The 22586-nt window shown below is 38.2% G+C and overlaps 1 protein-coding gene across 7 annotated transcripts; it reads left to right on the top strand.

Annotated features, from left to right (window-relative positions):
* Positions 1-777: 777 nt before the first annotated feature.
* Positions 778-21903, top strand: LOC145493319 (uncharacterized). 7 transcript variants are annotated; one of them, XR_014050123.1, is made up of 3 exons: positions 778-2060; positions 3336-3403; positions 8441-13784. XR_014050123.1 is itself a non-coding variant. In XM_081472759.1 (3 exons), the coding sequence occupies exon 3, from the start codon at positions 18773-18775 to the stop codon at positions 20471-20473; it is 1701 nt and encodes a 566-aa protein (XP_081328885.1). In that variant the 5' UTR covers positions 778-2060; positions 3336-3403; positions 18741-18772; the 3' UTR covers positions 20474-21903. The 7 variants fall into 7 exon arrangements, 3 of the variants coding, with proteins under 3 accessions (XP_081328885.1, XP_081328887.1, XP_081328886.1); XR_014050122.1 differs by having other exon boundaries at positions 6395-13784; XM_081472759.1 differs by lacking the exon at positions 8441-13784 and adding an exon at positions 18741-21903.
* The last annotated feature ends 683 nt before the right edge of the window (positions 21904-22586 follow it).

The following is a 22586-nucleotide window of genomic DNA, read 5'->3' as shown; positions in this document are numbered from 1 at the left end:
ATTTTAATGATACTTTACACAAACGCTTTAAAGATGTGTACTTACGAGAATTTTGCATCATGGTCCTGAACATTATTTCTTCTACCATCTTATACGCTCCTTATACTTGGTTAACATTTCTATGACTGGTGTGTATTCGGGTGTTCAATGAAACATTTATGTAAAACCTTTAAATATACCCCTCCCCCTGCCCCTAATCTCCCCCCCCCCCTAGTTTACAGGGCTAATTTGGGCTCTCGGAGACCGAAGTAAAACTTTAAAGCCTTATTTCTCAAAATGACTAAATAGACGGATCATCAATATCTCGCACACGATATCTCCACTGGGTTTTAACCGAATGTTGTCAAATTTTCAACATTGATGAAGGACACAATTATCTAGGTCTTAAACCTCCAAAATTTGCAATTTATGAAATTTTTTCCTGTTATTTAGTTAATATAGTTAATATTAGTTAATATTAATATACTTTTTCAACATTTCACGAGAAAAACCCTCTCAAAACACTGTTTTCTGAGGTTTGTCTCCTGGACAACTTGCTTATGGACAGGATGAACTTAATTCCATACTTCTCGAACCATTCATTATTACGTTATCGTGTTTATAATGAACACCACTTTTTAACACTAAGGAGCTAGTTATTCATTAACTATCGTGGCACGTGAGCTGGAAAAGCTCATTTTTGAAGTCAGAATGCAAAGTCCTTTAACGTGATACCAAAACTGTTCCACAGAGTTGTTTTGCAAAAAAAAAAAAAAAAAAAAATTTAGGTATAAGACCACCTTAAGTGAAATTGAGTTTAATAAAGTTTGATTAATCAAATATCCGATTTGGTTTGGGTAGTTACAATGGGATATCAATATATCATCTCGTGACTTAATATAAGCTAACCATCCGATCACGATGTTGCTATCTGAAACTACATGTAGCATAGCCTGTTCCCGGGCGCGGGACGAGCGGGCTCTGGTAAAGAAAAAGGAGAGGGCGCGGGAAGGAGGAGTCCTCTTTCTCTACCAGACCTCGCTCGTCGCCCGGCCGCATTTTTGATCGTCCCCATTGACCGAGAGCCTGGAACAGGCTAAAGTTAACTTGAAGCTTTAGTTCACCATATTTGTCGCAGCAGGATTATTAGCTCATGACCCGTATCCGTTTTGCCAGTCAAAATACTGGAAATGTACGTAATGCCCGTAGTCCAGTTTTTAATTATTCATTTTAGTACGTGATTCTGAGTGATGTCGTATGAAAATCTTTGCAATTTTGGATCCATCACCATTGACATACTATTTTGCAGATAAAATTTTCGCATTCATTTCTGATCAGTACATCTGCGATAGCCCTGTAATATAGTCTTAGCATTTGTTCAACTTTGATAATTATCCTGTGAGCCAACTGACTCGATCTTGTTTTGGTCGTTCAATGAATGCTTATCACTTAGCCATTTAGAATGTATAGTCCTTATATTATGGTTTTCCCCGTGTTTACCAAGTCCTATGGGAAACCGGCCATTGCCACGGTTTCAAAATGAGGCATTTACCCCGTTCTGAAGAGGAGAGGGACGAGGAGCAAAATACATAGCTTGAACCAAGCTGAAAAGAAACAAAAATTTTGAAACAAACAAAGTACAAAAGAAAGAAAAATAAAAATAAAAAAATGACCCCGACCCCGCGTTTTAATGACACCCGTCTCCAAGTGCCATGTTAGTTTTAATCTGGCGCTCTGGTGTTCCGCGATGGGGTGTTAATACTATCTGGTTAGATATAAAAGCGATTCAGGAAGGGAAATACCCAAATTTGACGGCAGTTCTCTTCCTCATTTGTTTTATTACACAAGTTTAAAATGAGCCGTCCCTCACTTAACTTAAAGTGAAAGAGAACAGTCAGCATATGTGTGTGTTACGGTTGGTGAAGAATGAGTGCTATTCCAAACTTCAGATTCCACAGTTCCGTGCTGAAAATTCTCCACTCGGGAAAGATTGGGCACTAGCTATAGAACTGTTATGGCAAAATGGAACAAAATGGTGGCTTCGGCCTGTGGGAGGAAGGAGTTGAAACATTAGCGCCGAGGTAAGCTTGTCGCATTTCTTAGGTATTCGTGGATTCTAGGGAAAAGAGGAGTCATAATAATGCACTTTTAAGGAAGACTCGAAGAGATCAGAAATGCATTTTGGTAGTTCTAAGCGCACAAACAAATAATCGGCTTAGGAGAAACGAAAGCAAACTCCATCACTTGGAACTTTGAGCTCAGCCACTCGTTATAAACGACCTCTTTTTGGCCCCAACCGGTTTTTTTCAATGCATATTGAATGTTTGGACTGCCTAACATGCTCCCTGGATGGGGATTTTGACCATTTAGGGTTTTCCTTAGGAGGAGAAATTGATCAGTTGCCACTGAAAATGTCAAAATCTCCTGGGGTTGCCCTCCCCCCCCTCCAGGGGGAAGACACTGATAAGTGCATAAAGACTATTGTTTGTTACACCCCCTTCCCCTAAGAAACGGGATTACACTGAATATGGTGTAATGAAAACCAGCTCATACAAACAGATTGCTAAAGCATTCATTCTACAACACGACTACTCACAAAGCTAACATTGGTAACTAAGGTAACTTGAGTTTTGTTAAGACGAATGCAGCTGGTTTGCAAGACAACTGGCAGAGGGTTATCTAATAAGAACCAAAAACTTAAACATTCTTCTCCAGAAGAAAAATCTACATTCACTAACTTCATAGAAGGAGCATTGTACATACAACACTGGCTTATTAGGTGGCCCAAGTTACAATGGCAGTTCTGAGAATCCTACACCCTCTGCAAAATGTACTTGTTGATTCTGGCAAGCATATGACTAAAATTTACTGACAAACTGCAAGGTACCCAATTGTACTGTGTGAGATACGAGTTATGAAAACAAAAATTATTTGCAGTGTCGGTTGTAGCATGAGACATATTTTGTGTAAGGCAGGGGTAGAAGACTCCAATCTGAAATTTCCGTATCTGGATCATCCAACATAAAGTGAGATCACATCCGGTTTAAACTACGCTGTGCAGCTCGTTCCACAAAGTGAAAAAATGGCATTTCGATTGGGGAAGATTTCCTCTTTTTGCAAACCATCAGGTTTGTGTCCTTTCATACTGAGGATAGAAAGATGTTGCGTGCACATTTCTTCGACTTTTTAAGCAAATTTGGCAAAAGAGAACAGTTTAGTATTGTTTTGAAGAAAATAATGGAGAGCCTTCTGCCATCGAATGGCAGATTTCACACATTTGCAAAACTGGTGTTGTTGCGACTTTTGGTTCTTGTTCATGATTCAGCGATAACAGAGGCTGTTTTTTCTGAATTAAGTGAACACAGTTGAAGCTCTGTATCCATGTGCATGTGGTGGAAAAGACAAGCTGTATCGTATACTCAAGGTTAGTATCGTATTTCTGTATCTCTTGTTGAATACTGTTTTTCTCTGTAAGAAATAATTAAGGTTGAGAGTTAGAGTTCATCGTAAATGCGGGCTTTGGGGATATCAGATTTCCCTGAAATGATCAACAAAGGAAGTCCAGGAGTACATCTATGGGCCATGACCAATTCTACGACCTGTTATGTGTTGCAACTTTCCTTCAGTTACCCAGTGGCTAATTGTACATTCCTCTATATTGTCTGAACTATAATGCTGACCTGGGGATTATCTTCTTCTGGCAGTTCTAAAAGAGGGGGGTTGGCATGTTTAGTTACAATGTAGCTCTCAATGGTATCGTAACATTCTTACCCCTTAACTTTACCCCCTCTTTTGACATACGCAGGGGTGTAGCCAGGATTTTTCAAAGGGGGGGGGGGGGGGTCACACTGTGTCAAAGTGAGGGTACTCACCAGATTGTCATGTCGTTTTAGCCACCTGTTGTAGGTTGTTTTCCCCCTGCATGCATAGCATCACCCCTGATACCCACTCCTACATGAAGTGGTTCATAAATAAATGCTTAATAACCTGTAATTAGCTTTAAGCTGTATCAATTAATAATAAAATGGAGAACATCTTCTGTGTTTCTATTCAACAATTCGACTCTGAGGTCAAGACTTCTTTTAGGTGATAGTTTGAGGCTGTATCAACTGTATTATCACCTGATGGGAACATTAAGTTCACAATCCAATAATATTGTTACGTAGAACTGTAATTAAGTTTTCTTCAAACCATGATTTACCATATGATTGTTTCTCTGTCAAACTTTACACTCAATAAGTGCAATCAGACAATCTGAAATTCTCATACTTGTAGTCATAATTAGTTAATTCAACTATTTTGAGATTTTAAAGTTATGATCTATATCACATTAACTCAACAAGAGACGCTGTGGGAGCACAGGCTGCTTGTGGTTGTTTTCACAGCTTTTTTTAGTTCTGTTAATTCTGTTAATCTGGTGGGGATTCAATGTAGCTCTGTAGGAGCAGGACCTTCATGCATTATTTGATCGATGTTTAAATGGCATCTACCTTCCATCTCATCAAGAAAGAATGAAAAATGGCTGTCTCATAGGCATGCATTAAATAATTCAGAAAGGTCAGTTGTGATTGCTCCATTGTGGGTGGGCTGAAAATTCTAGCTTGGTTTGATCTTAAAGTGATTGTTTTCCATTAATTTCCCTGAGCATTTGGCTGAATTTGACCCTGCATGATTATTTATAACCCTTTGAATAATCAAATGTGCAAATATTCTATCACAGTGGGTTTTGCTGAGTCAATTTTCTCTTCTTTGTAAATTGATATTTCTGCTGTAAATTCTAAATCTAGGCATCATGTGACACTCACCATGCTAAGACTTGTCCCGGTAAGCCGAGCCAAAGTGTTTATGTAACGAAAAGTTGGCCTGCCTGCCAGGGTGCCAAGTTGTGACACTAGCCAAGACAAGACAACTTGCCCACCCCTGTTGTCTTGTGGGCAAGACAGGTTCATGTTCCTAAATGTAAACAGCTGGTTGAATTTTTCAAAGAAATAAGTGAAAAGTTAGCTCAGCCATGGGTAACTCAGGAGAAAGGTTGTTTTGGGTACCCAAAGACCATATAAATGGGCCGTAAAGGCCATTCTATTTTATTTCCACACTTCCTCCTCCTCTGTTGACAAGAGCTTTAGAAGGGGCTATGAAACTGTTATTTCTGCACTTTTACCTTTTCTGTTAGGTGGTAAATTTTGACTTATTTTGTGAGTGTGGTGGGGGCGGGGGAAGGGGGGGAAGGGGTGGATGGAATATCTCTAATCAGCTCTGGGTGCAACTTGTGTGTTGTCTAACTGATTATACAAACTTTACTTTCCAAAGTCTTTATGGGTAGGTGTTTGAGAGGATCATCATATATGTTCATCACTACAGTGGAACCCCACCTTGTTATTATGGCCACTTTATTCTGGCTCGAACAAAAGCTCAGTCAGTCAGTCATTTTCTTATTTAAAGAACCCCTTTTAATATGGCCACACTGCTAATATGGTCAGATCTTTATGGCCTGTTGGCAACCGGATTAACAGAGTTCCACTGTAATTTAAGATTGTCAGTGTTGGTTGTTTTTAGAATATCTGTACCTCATAGAGGTGAAAATGAATTTGAGCTATTACCCACAAAACAAAATTCTGGACCATACATGTTAGGAGTGATGTATGCAATTTACAATAAACATCAGGCTTGATAGTGAAGGCCCATAACTCTATTATTTGGAGACTGGTTATCCCCAATCCCTGAAATTACCAAAGCTAAAATCTCTATTATCATGTCATCAAAGCTGTAATGTTTTGACGCCTATTGTACCAAACACAGTTTCCTTAAGCAGTTACAACAGTCTTCCTTTAGTAAACCAAAATAGTACTTGCTGTCAGGTGCTTCATAAAAGTATAACCCTTCCAGAAGCCTTCACAAAGTAATATCAGCTGCTAAAATGTTTTTTTGCGGCTGATATAAATTTTGTAATAAATCATACTGAACTGGTCCATGTTTAATATACATTTTGTTGCATTTAGTTCACATATTTTCAGTTTAAAATACACACATTAAGACTTTACTCAGTAGCAAGGTGCCTCTTGTATGATCAGTAACAGTATACATGTATCCAAAAACAAAATATATTATGTATATGACTTTGTACATGTAACTATTCGCCCTGGAAGATTGTGTAGTGCAAGCATGCATTGAAGTGCCCTGCAGTATGTCTTCTCTTAGGTGGTAATCTTAAATTAAAAAGACTCTTATATTGATCTTGAAGTTCCAGAGGGGAGGGGACCTTAAAAGCCAAACGTTTTTTTGTAAATCAAAACTGGAATCTACAGAGGGATGGGGTGGGGAGATCTCTGTTTAATAATTAAAAGATGTGTAACTGTGTGCGTGTGCCATATAATCGAGACATTTGTTTATCAGACTCATTATCTGTACCACTTAGATCATCCTGTCCCCCTGACAAGTTATGAGCTACTGTCCAGATGCAAGGGACCATGGGCTGCTAGGGACAGTGTTTAAAGTGCTATTATGATGGAATTTGCAGATGTCCTCCATAATATGAACTTGGCAGTTTTGTTACCATGGCAACATACTGGGTTTCAACCTTCCCTGATATAGGCTTTTCTGGCCACCTTTGGCTTTCCATTTTGATATTTGCCAATAGTGCCTCATCTGCATGATCCAGCAAGCATATTAATATGTAAGGTCGAAGTTGTGGCCTTGTTTAACATTTTTTGAACTGAAAAATTATTGAAATCAGGTTAGAGCCCGGGACTGGAAAAGAGTGAGTTGCCATGGGAAAATACAGGCTTTATATAATTTTTATAGCCATAGGTGTGTTGCTTGTAGATCTATAAGGCTACCAAGTTTCAATGATCTCTGCTGCATGGTCTCAACTTGATGTAACATTGGGTTGAGTGTATGCTATCATCAGTCACCTCATTTGCATAGTTCACTTTGGAACCAATGCAGGTATTTCTGATGGGTAAACAGCATTTTTAATCTTTTGTGGAATTTTATGTGATACACCTAAAAATTCTGACTCAAGGAGCAAAAATTTAATGATAGAAGCACATTAAAGCACTGAGTTGAATTTAAGCTGTTGTCAAAATTTTGCTGTAAGATGTGGAAGAGAATTTTGGAGGAGAATTTGGTGTGTTTATTGAACTGACAGAGGTTGGTGTTTAATTGCTTTTGTCATTATCTTCTATATTTTTGAGGCAGAGTGGCTGGTGGCAAAAGCAAAACTGGCAACATCCTCACTGACCTGTGTTTAGATGTTTTTAGGTTTTTGTCTCTGACAGTGAAGGTCAATTTAAGTAGTTACACTGTCTTTACAACAGAACATATGGATATTAATAGTATAGTTATATTTTAATATCCTCATACCAAAATTATAGTAATTTTATGGCTCAATTTCTACCTCTGCTTTAATTTGTTTAAACCAGTTCAATTTTTTAGACCAATTTAATTTCATCAAAGGGGAAGGGGGAATCTGAGAGCAGTAATAAATTAGACCAACAAGTATAAGGAAATTTGCAATGATTGCTTTTATGGCCTAATGGAGATGAAGTGGACCAAAATGTCAGAGATCTGATATTTGAATCTAGGTCGTTCTGTACAAAATTAAAAAAAGATTGTATTGTAGTATGGGAGTGTTATGGTAAATAAATTATGTTGGGGGTTGATATGGGATTGTGGCTGTACTGATGTAGGGTAGGAATAGAGACGGGGGTCGGTAGTGTGCTTGTGATTCTTTTGAAAACCACTCTGAAAGTGAAAATAAACTGGTTTGAAAAATTTACAGCAGAGGTTAAAATTATGCATTATATCATGTTTTTTATGGGTGGTAAATGAGCAAATACCCACAAGAGAAATACAAACAAGAGAAGCACTTTATTTTTCTTCTTAATCAGTGCTCTTCTGAATTCCTCTTGTTAAACTAAATTGTTTTTTTCTGTTAGAATTAACATTTCATAGCATTTTTACAGTGGACTTTTTCCTCTGAAACCCTTACTAACAAAATAATAATTACTGACGAAAATTATACTGTTTATGATAACTGCAGCACTTCTTGCACGCTCATTGGCTAATTTTTATCGTCAGTAAGTGGACAGCCACATAAATTTATAATTTAAGAGATGCGTCAACAAGCGAGAGCGTGCAATTTGGCAATTTGTTATCGTAAAAGAACAAATTGACATCAGTTTTTTGTGCATCTGCAGATGAGTGTATGAGTGTATGCTATCGCCTCGTGGATCCACAACCATTTTGACAGCGTTATGACAAAATTCATGATCAATCCCAGGACAGATGCATGAAAAACTGACGTCAAATTGTTAAACTGAAAAAGATCTGGTTGTTGGTCTTTTTGGGACTGATGGAGGTCTCTAAAGTTCTCAGTTGTTGTTTAATTTTAGTGAATGTGTCATTTAGGGTGAGTGAATTGAAATGATACCATAATATATATATGTTTGTATTTTCTTAGGTGGTTACCTCCACCAGCATACAATGCCATAATTTAGATAATGCTGAACCTGCTTTCACATCTTTAACATACATGCAAAGTGTCAGTGGACCTGTCCAAGTGTGATTTTTCTACTGATTATGGAAATCACAATAAAGATACAGAGCCACTCTGGTGTGATTTCTTCCTCGACAGTGAAATGCAACCTAACCAAAAGTTGCATTCTGTAAGAGATTTACAAAAATTAAATGGAAAATTTAACTACATCAATTTGTATTAATTTCATAAGTACTCCTCTCTCCAAAATATATTTGGTATGTTGTCTTACTGGTAACAATGTAATTTGGAAAGTTTATGGGAAATGTTTCCATTTAAAAAATATCCAGCTCAGGCACAATAACAATAATTCTCCTTTCTGCAGTGTTTTCTTCTGTGTGAAAGTGTGAAAACAAATTCTATTACGGGCCACATGTAAGTTGAGAAATATGGGAGCTCCTCTGAAAAAATTGTTAGTTGTGTTTTTCTGTTCATTTTTTCATTGATGTAGAAAAGGTAGTTGATTAAAAAGAGAAGAGGAATTGATCATTGTAGAGTTCTTCTTGGTGCTGCAGTCAAAAACAGGAAAATGAACATCTTTTGGTCAAACGTGATGCATAGGTTCTGATGTCCAAATAATATTATGGTTGCTTATTGAAACCCTTTAGGTGGCTGAATTCGTTCTTTGGTGAAATCATTTTATAATAAATAATTATTTATTACATATTTGAAATAGACTTCAACTGAGCACAACAACAAAAATCAAGATGAACACTTCTTTTAATAGGAACAGTTTCTTATTAAGTCCACTGAAATACTGACTACCATAATGTAGCACATAAAAGCTAAGAGGAGACATTGTAACCAACAGTCTCCTATACAGGCAGATTATACATTTTTTATTGAGTTATAAATAACATAATCTTTACAGCAGCAGGACACACATGTAGTAGAAGTACAGCATGATAACCATTTCAAAAAAATGAAAATTCAACAGGTGTAAGCTGAAACAGTTAGGATAGCTCATACTTCAGATAAACATTGCAGTATTTGTACTTAATTAATAGAGACAGATTGACGCATTCTACTTTTGTGTTCCCTTATGATAGAGTCTAATAGTTTCATCTAATTGTAGTCCCAATATAAAGGACCGATGTTACTCTACGTGTATATATTCATGTATAGGAACATAATACAGAGCTGCTAATTTTAAGTTGAAGTTGTATTTCTGTATTTCCACTGTAAAGTTATTAGGTTCATTTCTGAGTTAAGTTTTGACACAGGTGAGTTCAGGTGGATTTCACTTGTTGAGATTCTTGACTTTATGAAACCTACATGAGGTTCGAAAGTGTTTCCAACTCTGCAATTATACGTGCAGTTTTAAATATGTGCTTGTAACCAATATCTTTTGCATACAATGAGTTTCAACAGCTCAAGTGGCAGCATATCTTATTCTCTCTGTAAGCAGGGGTATTCCACATTCATCTGTAATTGTCAGATTAGTTCCATGAAGTCTTTAGGGTGACTTAAAGCCAGTTTCTACGAAGTCTTTCAATATCATTTTTGGCAGCTGATAAACACATATAGCATCAGTAATGGTGTTGTTAATATTAACATCTGCTCACTGCCACTTGCATATTATACTGTAGTTGTTACTGCAGCGTTCATCTGGGTTATTTGCATATGCACAATAGTACAACTTCACCTGCAATATGAAATAAAGATAATAGTCACTTATTTTAAAAGGTTATAAAAATGAATGCAGAAAAATTATTCATGTATATCTTTAATTTGCTGCCCTTTCCCCTCCCCGCTACCTAACCCCAATAAAAATAAGCTACAGCTATACTTACCGAAATGTGATGTCCAAGTGATATTTCTTGCTTTTCTGGAAAGGGTTTAAGAACGAAAATGCCAGGTATGAGTGGCATGCTTTCCTTCAAGAAACATTGGAACTGAAATAATTCCTTTAACCTGAAAAATTTATTCTTATGTACAGCATCTGCAAATTCTGGTAGAGTTACATGTAATTCTGAATCTCTATAAGGACTAGGAATTTAGGAACATGAAAAGCACAGGAAATTCAAACCATTCTTTGTTTCTCTTGAAGGAAATAAAGTGTATGTATGTATGTATGTATGTATGTATGTATGTATGTATGTATGTATGTATGTATGTATGTATGTATGTATGTATGTATGTATGTATGTATGTATGTATGCGTGTATGTGTGCATGTACGTTCTGCCAATAAATGTTGTGACTTTTCTATATGTGATTGAAATAGTTGCTTGATGCATTTAGATATTTATTTAGTATGTAAAGTTTCATATTCAGCTAAATTGATTTTGATGATCTCATATGATACACATGATGAATTCTTTTAACAAATATTCAAACAGGTTTCATGGAAATTTATATATTAAATAGGCTTATGATCACTGTAGTAGGACTCAAGGGTATCTGCTGATTGTACACATTGTGGTACAGGATCTGTCTGTGTACGGTAGTCAGTAGTATACTGGTCAATCAACTGAGTGTATCCTTTGTCTGTTATCAGATGTTTTGTTAAAGCCTTTTGTTCTGGATTTGCCTGCATTAGATCAGTGCTGCAATCCCCAAGCAGTACAGTTGAATTGTAGATTCTATTAATACTGAGTTGTGAAGATGAGCAAGAGCGTCAATTAAGGTAATTCCCCTGAAATAAAACTGTCAATAGATTTTTGTTCAAACTTTGTCCACTGAATATTTATCATATGAGAACTTCGATTGTAAAATAAAAAGGGGGAGTGCCCATGCTCGTTTTGGAGCAGTGAGGCATTGAAAATATCCCAATTTGGCATTTAATGCTTATTACAAGAACGCATTCGGAGTCATTGTAAAATCTTTGTGTGCCCAGACTCATGAAAACACGCCTCAAACTGCAGTCAATACTTGTGTCGGATACAAATAAACTTTTTAATTTTGATTTTAACAGACAGCTGAATTGTTGTTAAAATATTGGAACCAAATTGCTTGCCACGGCTATCAAACTGCAAAATAGAGAGGACTATAGTGCAGCTGCTATTTTCCTTATTTATTCAATTTTCAACAATAGAAATCAAATTAGTCTTATCTCACGCAAAGCTAATGATTAGTTAATTAAAACGACTGGAAAAATTGGGGGTGCCCGACCTCGTTAGTGAGCTATAGCCATTTTTCAACTGACAGAACTCAACATCAAGGCAAATCCGCCATGTTTTCAATGTGCATGTGCATGTGCATGTGCACGAGCACGCGCTAATGGCGCCATAAATTATGCGCAGTAAAGATGCGCAATGCAAAGTGTGAAATTGTAACTTTACTTTTCGAGTGATAGATACCAATGACATGATTATTTGGAATTGGTTGGCTTAAAACCATAACAGTAATTTCCAAATTAAACTTACATCTGTATGGAATTTTAATTAGTACAATTCAATTCATTCTTAATGTGCACAGCAGTTCCATAGCAAGTAACAAATTGAATTACTGAATCGCCCACAAAAATATCCTCTTGTTTATTTTTGAGGGGTTCACGGCCTGCCTATGTTAAAGGAAGTGTTTACCAATTAAGCGATTGCCAAGGGAAAAGTTAAGATATCTTTTTTAGGGTTCTTAACCAATCGTAACAGAGTTTATAACACCGGTTTGAGTCACAAGCAAGAACATGAACTTGTGTTAGTGTCGATGGGCAAGAAAGGTCCGCCGCGTTATGTGTGTGGGTCTGTTCTTGCAGTGTGATACGATTAACAGCTCTCAAGTACTCCAAAGTGTTTCTTTGTCAACGGTAAATTTGAAAACATAGGCACGCAAGACGTACAAGAGTTATTTTTTTCCGTGAAGTCTCGGAGATAGGAGCATTCACGGAACTGTTTACAATAAAGATTTGGTTAATTTGACAAGTTTTTTTGGTTGCGATGTACAGCAAGAAAGAAACTGGGAATTTATGATGTACATACGATGTTACATCGGTAATGGTAAGATAGCTAAATAGTAAGCCATAAAATGGGATGTTACTAAAACTGGGAACGGGGAACGGGGAACGGAGAACCGAGAACGGGAGTCTGGGAACGAGTGTACAGCGGTAACCCGCCTGAGAATTCAGATTGGCGGACAAAGGAATCGAAAAGGGAACAATTTGGGGAAATATGAGGAAGTGTTGCGCTTGTAAACGTCCCCAGATGACCAGTACGGCTTTGTCCCCAGATAACCAGTACGTTCTTGTTAGAGCAGAGTCCTGATTGGTACTGGGATAAACAAACAATGAAATGGCGCCTGGGGAGAAAATCGAATCGGTATTATCACATGCTACCCTAATCGGTCAGGCCACAGACTTTCGGCCTTTTTCAAGCCTTCATAGTTTTCACATATCTTCTCACCTTGTGCGCGAGCTGTCATGTCAATATATTTAAAATAGCAACACACAATTGGATATCGAGGACAAGTGACATAGCACATGACTATCTTTGAACGAGGGTCGTCCGCTGTCTTGACTGTCTTCGCATTCAGCAGCATGTCTGCCTTTCGGGGATCGGCAATTCAGCTGGTAGGTAAGCAGCAAATAAATAACCTGTGGCCTGCCCGCTTTATTAAAGACTAAAAGAAAGACAAGAAACAGCCTATATTCTCAGTTTTGTACCCAGTCTGCAGTCTGCAAGCTGCAGTTTGTGCTGAAGGATCGGGGTAGCATGTGATGTTTCCGATTCCATTTTTCCCCAGGCGACATTTCATTGTTTGTTTATCTCAGTACCAATCAGACTCTGCTCTAACAAGAACGTACTGGTCATCAAGGGACACAGCCGGTAGAAACTCGCGTTTACAGCCGTGTCACTTTCTCATATTTCCCCAAATTGTTCTCTTTAATTTTCGAGCCTTTCCTTTTCCTTTGTCCGCCATTTTGAATTCTCAGGCGGGTTACCGCTGTACACTCGTGACTCGTTCCCAGACTCCTGTTCCCTGTTCCCTGTTCCCCGTTGCCCGTTGTCCGTTCCCCGTTCCCCGTTCCCAATTTTAGTAACATCTCATAAAATGTTTGAACAAACTACAGTAATCTGACACGTCTCCAGATTAATGTAGATACCATCTTATTTTTTTCTTTGATTCGTTCTTTGATAAAACCCACACTGTAATCGGTGTGACACGTGCATATGCATAACTCCCTCACTCACCGATCACATAGCCCGTCCAACCCCCAAGAAGAATTTTTGCTCAAAAGTACTCAAGTTAAGAGACCTTTTCGCATTTTATACGAGTCGTGAGTTTACCCTTTTTACACAACACTACTTCACCGAAAATAGAAAGAAAGAGAACCTCTAACACATGGAAAGTCTGATTTAATTAAATTGCACTTTAACTTGGTGCCACGCAATCTTAAAAGAACATTTGAGCAGTTTTGATACTTTTTACCTTTAAAAATATCGGACTGAAAAGAATGTCATAAAATGCCCATCAAATAAAAATAAACTGCTACTACAGAGACGTAGAAACCGTCCAGAAATGAAAGCTTTTCTTTGTTTAATATCCTGTGAACAATAGCCGATAACTTGTCAGCTCTAATTGAATTTACTCCCATATAAAAAACAGAAGTGTTAAGTTACCATTTGTAACTAAAGATAGCAAACATCTCGTGGGAAAGAGTGGTGACGATTCGTTAGCTCTAATTGAATTTACTCCCGTGTGAAAAACAAGAGTGTCAAATTACCCTTTGTAACTAAAAAATAAAAATATCTCGTTATATTTGCATGCCACAAGAACAAAACAATCGTCAGCTGCACTTACTATTGTAAACGTTAGAACTGTTTCTAATCTAAATAGTCTCGTTTCCTCTAAAACATGTCCTAAGAACTAGAAGCGACGATTCGTGACCTCTAATTGAATTTACTCCTTGTGAAAAACAAAAGTATCAAGTTACCTTTGTAACTAAAAATAAAAATATCTCGTTGCATTTGCATACTACTAACTCACGAACTGTTTCAAACCTCAAGGCTCATCTCGTTCGTAACTAAAATCCTCAGCCTAACCCACAGAAAATGTCGAAGTAAGCCCAATATATGAATACTTCCTCCTCTTTTATAGAAGAATAATTATGGCCGTTCTAAATTGTGTCGGGATCAAATCTTCTCACATACCATTTACCTTTACAACAAGAAATTTGATTGGCTGTTTATAGTAGATCCAATCTGATTGGTGTGACATACAGACATCTCTCACTCACTCACTCACTCACTCATCCATTGACCCGTTCATAACATACCCGACGCGCCGACTAAGAGGTATTTTTTTTATACAAGAAAGAAATAACTCAAAAATGAGCTTCTGTTAATTAGGTTCTCCCGCGTCCAGAAAACTGACATTACGCTTCTCTCTTAGTATAATGCCTACCAAAGTGAATAGGATGTTTGAATTGAGTGCAACTTACCTAGAATTCATTATTCCCACGCAAACGATGACTCCTGTCGATTTCAGCGATGAAGAAACGACGACATTTCGTAAAAACACACGCCTTCAAAATGGCGGTTTTTTTAATAAATAATTGTTCTGTTCTTCAAACAAACGATATGGCGAGGAAGAGGACGAAATATTGTTTATCGTGGCCAAATAAAACGTTAGAAATATCCGGCCGATTACGAAATACTGCTATTTCACTTACAGGGAGAACGATCATGTCGCATTCAAATTTTATTTTGCCTCTCAGCCCGCTTTTATACCGGATGTGAGGTCACTTTTTGTTGGATGATCGAAACACAAAAAAAGTGCCAGGCGTCGCAGAGTGTTCTCCCCGCCCCGCCGCCCGCCCCTGGTATAAGGCAATTGGGGTGGCTGTACACAGTTTCAAGAACGTATATGTTAATTGGCATTTCTATAACACTGTTTACTCCAGGAAGCTCAAAATTGGCAGAGTAGAAGCCCAAACTACAGGCATTGTTATTTTAAACTTTTTCAGTGTTAATATTAGTTATCATGGCAACAAGGCTATGTAAAAACCAGTCTTCAAAAATTAGGTTTTGTTTGTTTGCCGAATATGTGGTTGATAGATTTGCTCCACCATTTTTTTGTAACTATGTCCACCAAGTGCTAACGTATTAAAAGTGGCCTTGCCAAATTTTGACGGAGGGTTTTTTCATTTTTTGTCCTTTCATATTTTTCGAGTATAATTAGAAAAAAATGAAATTTTCTTTTTTAAATTTAAAGTTTTGTGCAGCCGGTGTCTCAAGCCTTTCCTAAAGAATATTTCTGCCAAATTTCATTAATTCTATCGAGTGGTTCGGGAGATAACGGTGCTAAAACAAGGCCCGAGAAAGGTAGCAATCAAAGGAGACCTATCGTGGATTAAGTAATCTAGAGATGAAACATGTTGGTGAACTTGCAGTTACTGGTGTATTTTTAAAGGCTGTTAAAACAAGCCGGGTTCGTACCACGCAAGGTCGCACTTATCTCACAAAGCGTAGGCTTTTTTCGTTGGCTTTTGTTGCACACATATTACAGAATAGCTAGGGTGGCAAAATTGCAGCTGAACAGAGAGTGGTAAAGGCTAAGGGTTCTTGGGTCACAGAGGACACTCGTGCCAAAGAAATCATAGAGTACTCTCCCCCGCCCCCCCCCCCCCCCCCAACACACACACACACACACACATACACCCAGATCTTGATGTTGATATTTGTCTACCTGCTGGGGAAATTTACAAGTATTCAAGTCCTACGAGCTTACAGACCTTTTTCATTGCATTTCACTCAACGCTATAGGTAAGGTTTCTTATCAGAGAGCACTTCTTTTCCAATGTAGAACCGCTTGTCTCTTTATATATATTGCATGTAAAGTACATCAAAATAAGTAGCCTCATTTGCAAGCATTTTCAGTGTTGATCCAAAAAATCTGTCCACCCGTAAATATGTGCTCCTACGAGCTCACAGCTCACTTAGGGTTATGGTCAAATCATCATCACGAGCTCACAGAGGGGTTTCTTTCCCTTTGTTATCTTTTCAATCAGGAAGCAAAAGTGTGAACACAAGACAAGGTAAAAATCATTTAAGCTTAACAAAATCAAGTATTTGGGAATTTTTTTCCAAGTTTATGTGCATTTCACATCCCACCCAGAGTTCAGATCAATATACTAAAATAAACAAGACAAGTATAGAGAACACAACTTTAATCTAAACTTAACTCGATGTCGGTTGAACGTGGACTACTCAATTGATTCAACGTTGGATCTCACAGGAGATCTAATCAGCCAAACTTGAAAAGTAAAACGATAATAAGTCAAGGACTACTGCAAGGCTGACACAAGGTATATTCAAAACAATATTTTGGCTGGCCTCAGGTTTAGATGTTACTAATTATAAAAATGAAATTACAATATTATATAATGGTGCCGATGTTTGTCCTGGTTTCGTTCATTGAGAAGTGTTCGTTTCGCTCATATAAGTTCATTAAGGTCCTCGAATAAGACACATTTTCATCAAAGCTTACCACATTAGTAGGTCACTTTCCAGCAAATAAATGCTCATCTCCTGGTCATTTTGAACGCCCGGACGAGTCAAATACTCATGAAATTCAGCGCTCAAGTTGGCCATGGTACTAATTCGAACATTCGAAGTCAACTCCACTTTAATTTAGCGAAACACCTAACATTAATGGTCGTGTGAAAGCTGGCACGATGCATCCTTTGAGTGGTAACCGCGCAAACACGATAGCGAGGCTCGCACTGACTGCACGGTTACTATTCCAATATGGCGTCGGGCTCGGTTACTATTTCAAAATGGCGTCGGCCTCGGACGCTCTCGTTCGAGCCGACTAATTACGAACAGTGAGTGAGTGAGTGAGTGAGTGAGGGAGGGAGAGAGGGAGGGAGGGAGTGACACATTTGTATATCGGAGTCCCCACAAGAAACACGTTTCTACGCTTCGCGTATCCACGAGTTTAAAAATGGAAATCGCAATTTTTGGTTAACTGCGCATGCTCTGCATTTAATTGGCTTCAAAAGCCAACAAGAAAAACAAGCAAGTCTGATTCTTTACAACCCGACAAACTGGAAGACAATCGTTCCAGAAAACATGTTACACTCTAAACTTTGAGGGTGGCTTTCAGAAAAAAAAATATCGTTTTATCACAGCGCACTGTTACCAAATTTCTTCAATGTAGTTAAATATCAAAACTTTTCCTATTTGGCTAAAATCCACAACCCTTAACTCAGAATTTCTGGACAGCGAAATTTTGATATGTTAGAAAAATAAAACGACTTTGGCAGGGGCGCGGTGGTCAGTTAAAGAAATTTAAGGAAAGTTAAAAAAATAACAAAAATGGAACAAAAAAAATTGTCGAGTTGAGTAAAATTGCAAAAGACATGGGTTTAAAACAGTAATGGAAATCAAATAAGGCAGAGTTGATCAACCTGATTACACCCTCAGCCACTCAAAAAGTCCAACGGTCTGCCACCTAAGAAAATTTTGCAAAACAGTCTCACAAAAGAGACAGGTATAAATATATTGATGCGTTGACAAAAGAAGACCTCTGTCAAAAATCTTTCTGTGGAATTGAGTTGAGTAATATAACCTTCATAAATAATGGAAACTTGCGGAAAATGCTGGAATTAAAAAAATATAAATTTATGTCGAAAGAAAAGCTTTCCAGGATTTAGGAATTGAATTAAACTCTTGTTCCCCGCAACCTATGGATATAAAAAGGGTGAAGAAAAAAGGTTGTAGTGTTGAAAATAAGTACACGAGAGAAAATCGAGTTATTGAGTAGAAGTAACGTTGTTAAATATTTTGGTATTGCATACAATTTGTGTACATTACCATTTTAAAAAAGGATGCATTAATTTTAATGCGTTTGTCATCGAAGATCAACCGAAGAATGGGACGATTGTCACCTAAAATCCAATTGTTTACGATTTGATTGATCTGAGTTAATTTTTTCTTCTAACCTTTTTTTACAGGTTAGAAGAAATGAGACATTACGTTGTAAATTCAGTTGGAAGGAGAGCTGAATTCACTCATCTTTACCCGAGAAGTGAATTGCTAGAGAGAAACCCGCCCGCGTTACACTGAAATAGAATTGTGATTTAAAAGCAATAGACCGACTTTTTAATAGAATGTTGGGAAAACCCTGGTAAAGATTGCAAATGGCTCGCCTAACGCTCGTAAAAATGCTGGGTACTGTCGCGGGCACAGCTTGCACAGTAAAAGCGCGTTATTCTCGACAGCGTAAAACAATATGTTGGTATTCTCTCATAGTTTCTAAGGCTAACTTGTTGTGGTCCTCACTAGGTTAGTTCAGCAGGACTGAGATCTGGTTAAAAATGGAAGGTAAAGAAGCCAATGTATGTCAGACTTACAAGAGCTATGTCAGGCCTGAATGGCCATATGAAGAATGGACGTGCATCGAGAGGGAATGTGAAAGGAAAGGAAGCGATTCTACTTCTCCAGAATTTGATGATAAGCCAAATACCACGAATATCCCGATCAAAGATGAGAATGGAGACACAGCTAACAGCTGTGACACAACTGCTGATCGCCGCGCTCAGAATATTGCAGCTTCGTCGTTGGAATTGGCGAGTGAACATGACAAATCTGCCCAAGGCCAACCTGTTCAGCTAGACGAGGCGCAAGACTTCGAGCCGGACCACTGGGCAGATGATCTCTCGGTTCCTCTTGATGATAACGCGCCGCTGTATCATCTCCTTCGGTTCATGGAACCGCAGTTAAATACTATTGGGATCGAGAGCCAGAAAATCCTCGAGGAGATGAATAAAATGGTGAGAGAAACATCCAAAAGGCTAGAATCATGCTACGTTGTTTTCGAACAATGTTACGTTATTCCAGTGGGCAGTATGGCCGAGAACACGAAAATTGGAAAAGCAGATGAGTTTGACTACGCCGTTGTTCTTCCATACTTCGAACATTTCGACAAACTCTTCCCAATAATTTTCCAGAAAGACGAATCGCTGTTGTATGATGATCCTGCTTACGTCGCCCTCACGAATGACATCGCTTCGGAAGGTAATACCAAGGAAGTGCAAGAAAACTTCCAGTCAGTAATGAAGACCATTTGGTCTCTGTATGTGGTAGACTTTATCCCGGAGGGATGGAAGCTCTCGGAATTGAGTTGCCTTGGAGAGGAACAAAGCGTCGCTAGAACATTCCATCTTACTCGTCTTTCAGATGGATTTATTGCGGATATTGATATCTGTTTTTGGGTACCCATTCATAAGTCAACGCTTGAAGAGAAAGGTGATTACTTCCAACAAAAGGACTACCTCTTGGACAATTGCCTTGATGACGAGATGAAGTTATACGCCATACTGCCCAAAGACTACAACTTGGATTATGCCTTGAACACGGTCCGCTTTGCAATGTCTCTAAAGGAGCGCGAAGAATTAAACAAGTATGGACCCGAAAATGGTCGCCTCCAGTGCTTCAAGTGTGCCAAATGCATTGCACAATTCTTTATGCCTACTATCCAGAAGGAGGGCAACTGCTCGCGATGCAAAGATCGTCTCGTAACGTCGTTTGCTCTTAAAAACATCGTTCTCTTCATGGCAAATAACTATCCCGACGACGAGAAGTGGACCGTGGATCAGCTGGGCAACCGAGTTTGCGAGGTCTATGCCATTCTTAATTTTTGCATGAAAGTCAACTGCAGTCAGATCTCGGCTTTTTTTATACCTTATATCATACAACTACGAGAGTCTTGGAAGAAGTATGACTCTGCGAAAGGCGTGCTTGCAAACAAGAATCTTCAAAGCGATCCTTCTGATGAGGAAAACAAGTGTTTCATTCCTGAAATGAAGAGGTTTGAGTCCCTGTTCAAAGAAGACCCAATTTCCAAGAAAGTTTTGCAGAATTACTTTCATTTTCTTCATGAAAGTGACTGGTGTGTACCCGAGGTATTTGACCGCTTAAATGAGATGTTGACAGCTTTGAGGGAGACAGAATACCAGGAAAGGAAACAATACGCAGAGAATCCTGGTTGTCTTTGTTTTCAGTTATTTTCCGCTTAGAGGTCTTGCGGTCGTCTCTACGTTTGATCAATGTGACAAAGCTACTTTGACAGATGAAATCCAAAAATGTCTCTGGCTGGACTGCAGTCGTGGAAGAGTAAAAACGACGACAAGTCATTGAAAAGTAGCGACTTTTAGTAAAAAGAAAGTGTTTGTTCAGCTGAATACTTAGCTCTTAATTAGCCGAGCAGGAGGTCTGTATGGGAGAATCTTGACCGAGGTCGTGAGTACAGACCGAACGCAGTGAGGTCTGTACACGCGACCGAGGTCAGGATTCTCCCATACAGACCGACTAAGCTCGGTTAATAAGATGTTTATTATATGGCAATGAAACAAGAACAGTTTAATTCGTTTAATGTAACTGGTTTGTAGGGAACTGACATTTTGCTTCCGAACGGCGATGAGTTGAACTTAATTCTACCAAAGTTTGCTCGTGCTCTTTACTTTTTTTCTCATCAGGCTTTTTGGCACTTCGTTAAAAAAATATTGTTAGAAGAAAGTAGTCAATATTTTTGTACTTAAGTTTGCAACTTTTTCACCACAAAACATAACCGGTCTAGATGCCGGTCTAGATGGGAAAATCTAGACCGCTTTCAATATCGATTTCAGCCAATCAAATTCGTGAATTCGGTAGTTCCCAGTCCTTGTGAGACAACCGTATAATAATGTATGGTCTCGCCCGCTTACTCTCACGATCTATATGTAACGTCTTGATCAAGGACGATAGGAAGGTCATCGAGAGAGGTTTTCTCAAAGCGCAAACAATCATTTGTTGCGAAAAGGATTAATGAAGGGCGAACCCACTCCGCATACCAAATTTTATTTCGACAAAACATTGGGAACGGTAAATATGTTAACATATTTCGCACGATTTCGCAAGATAATTGTTTACTATGGGGTCGGCTAGGAAATAACTGATCGCATATGGATTAGTTCAGTGTTAGTTCTCTTTTTGCTATTTAGTTTTCTTCGCGCTTCCTAAAACACCATTTCTAACGTCCAGTTTCATCATAGCACGGTTTCTATAAAACTAGTTAGTTTTGCTAGCGAACGGTCGTATCTGTATTATAGTTTCATGAAGGCACTGTGACCATCACAACAACTGAGATGTCATCGCGTTTATCAGGAGTGGACGCCCATGCACATCAAAATGGCGTTATCTTTGATACGCGGTTCTGTCGGTCAAAAGGCACGGTGTGGACTCTCTTTAATACATAAAACGACAATACTTTAAAAAATATATAACTTAAAAAGTAGTTTAAAGTTTACAGGTGCTACACCGGATGAACTTTGTGGTCTTGCAAAATTGATCGCTATGAAACACACGTACAGAAGTGAACAAATAGATAAATAAACAAATAAATAAAATAAATGAATAAATAGATAAATGAATAGTGAGGTAATAAATTATGGAGAGAATTCCCAAAAAATCCATCAGTGCATGAATAACTATGGTTGGTTTTCATGTGACGTCACAGCAGCCATGTTTGTACCTCAGAACAATACCTTTTCTCTTCTCTGGGAATGAAACGCACTTCTGGAAAACCTGTGCGCAAATTTTCAGTTGTTAGCGTCTTGTCACGGGAGCGCAAACCAACATCTGATTGTCGGTACAACATTCATTGTGACGGTCATTTGCTTCAACCAACTGAGTGTTGATCGACATCACACTCGATCGAGGGTCGATCGAGGGTCGATCGAGGGTATTGATCGACACTCGATCATGGATGCCTTCAGTGCACATGATCTGTAATGTTTAGGTTTCCCTTCATTGCTGCCACAGTTGACTTGAGTAAACATGTAATTTTTAGCAATGAATACTCTAGCAATTTGCTATTTTGAAAATTTAATACATTTTCAATGAGTTGCCCATTTACCTATTATACAACCATCTTGAATTTCAGACAGTGAGTAATGATAATAGAGGTAAAACCCAGGGTTTTGGTTTACAACAGTTAGATAATTGTAAAGGACTTTGTAACATTGCTGCTTTCTGCAAGTGAATATATGAAAGATCATATTTGAACTGTTGAGAAAGAGATGAAATGATTCATCATCACAGTTATACACACAACTTAAGCAGATGTGAAATTAAAGCCTGAAAAAAATTCAG

The sequence above is a fragment of the Orbicella franksi genome, chromosome 7 (genome assembly GCF_964199315.1).
Source record: "Orbicella franksi chromosome 7, jaOrbFran1.1, whole genome shotgun sequence".
NCBI classification, from domain to species: domain Eukaryota; kingdom Metazoa; phylum Cnidaria; class Anthozoa; order Scleractinia; family Merulinidae; genus Orbicella; species Orbicella franksi.
The sequence above is the reverse complement of the archived record's forward strand: the minus strand, read 5'-3'. Positions and strand labels throughout refer to the sequence as shown.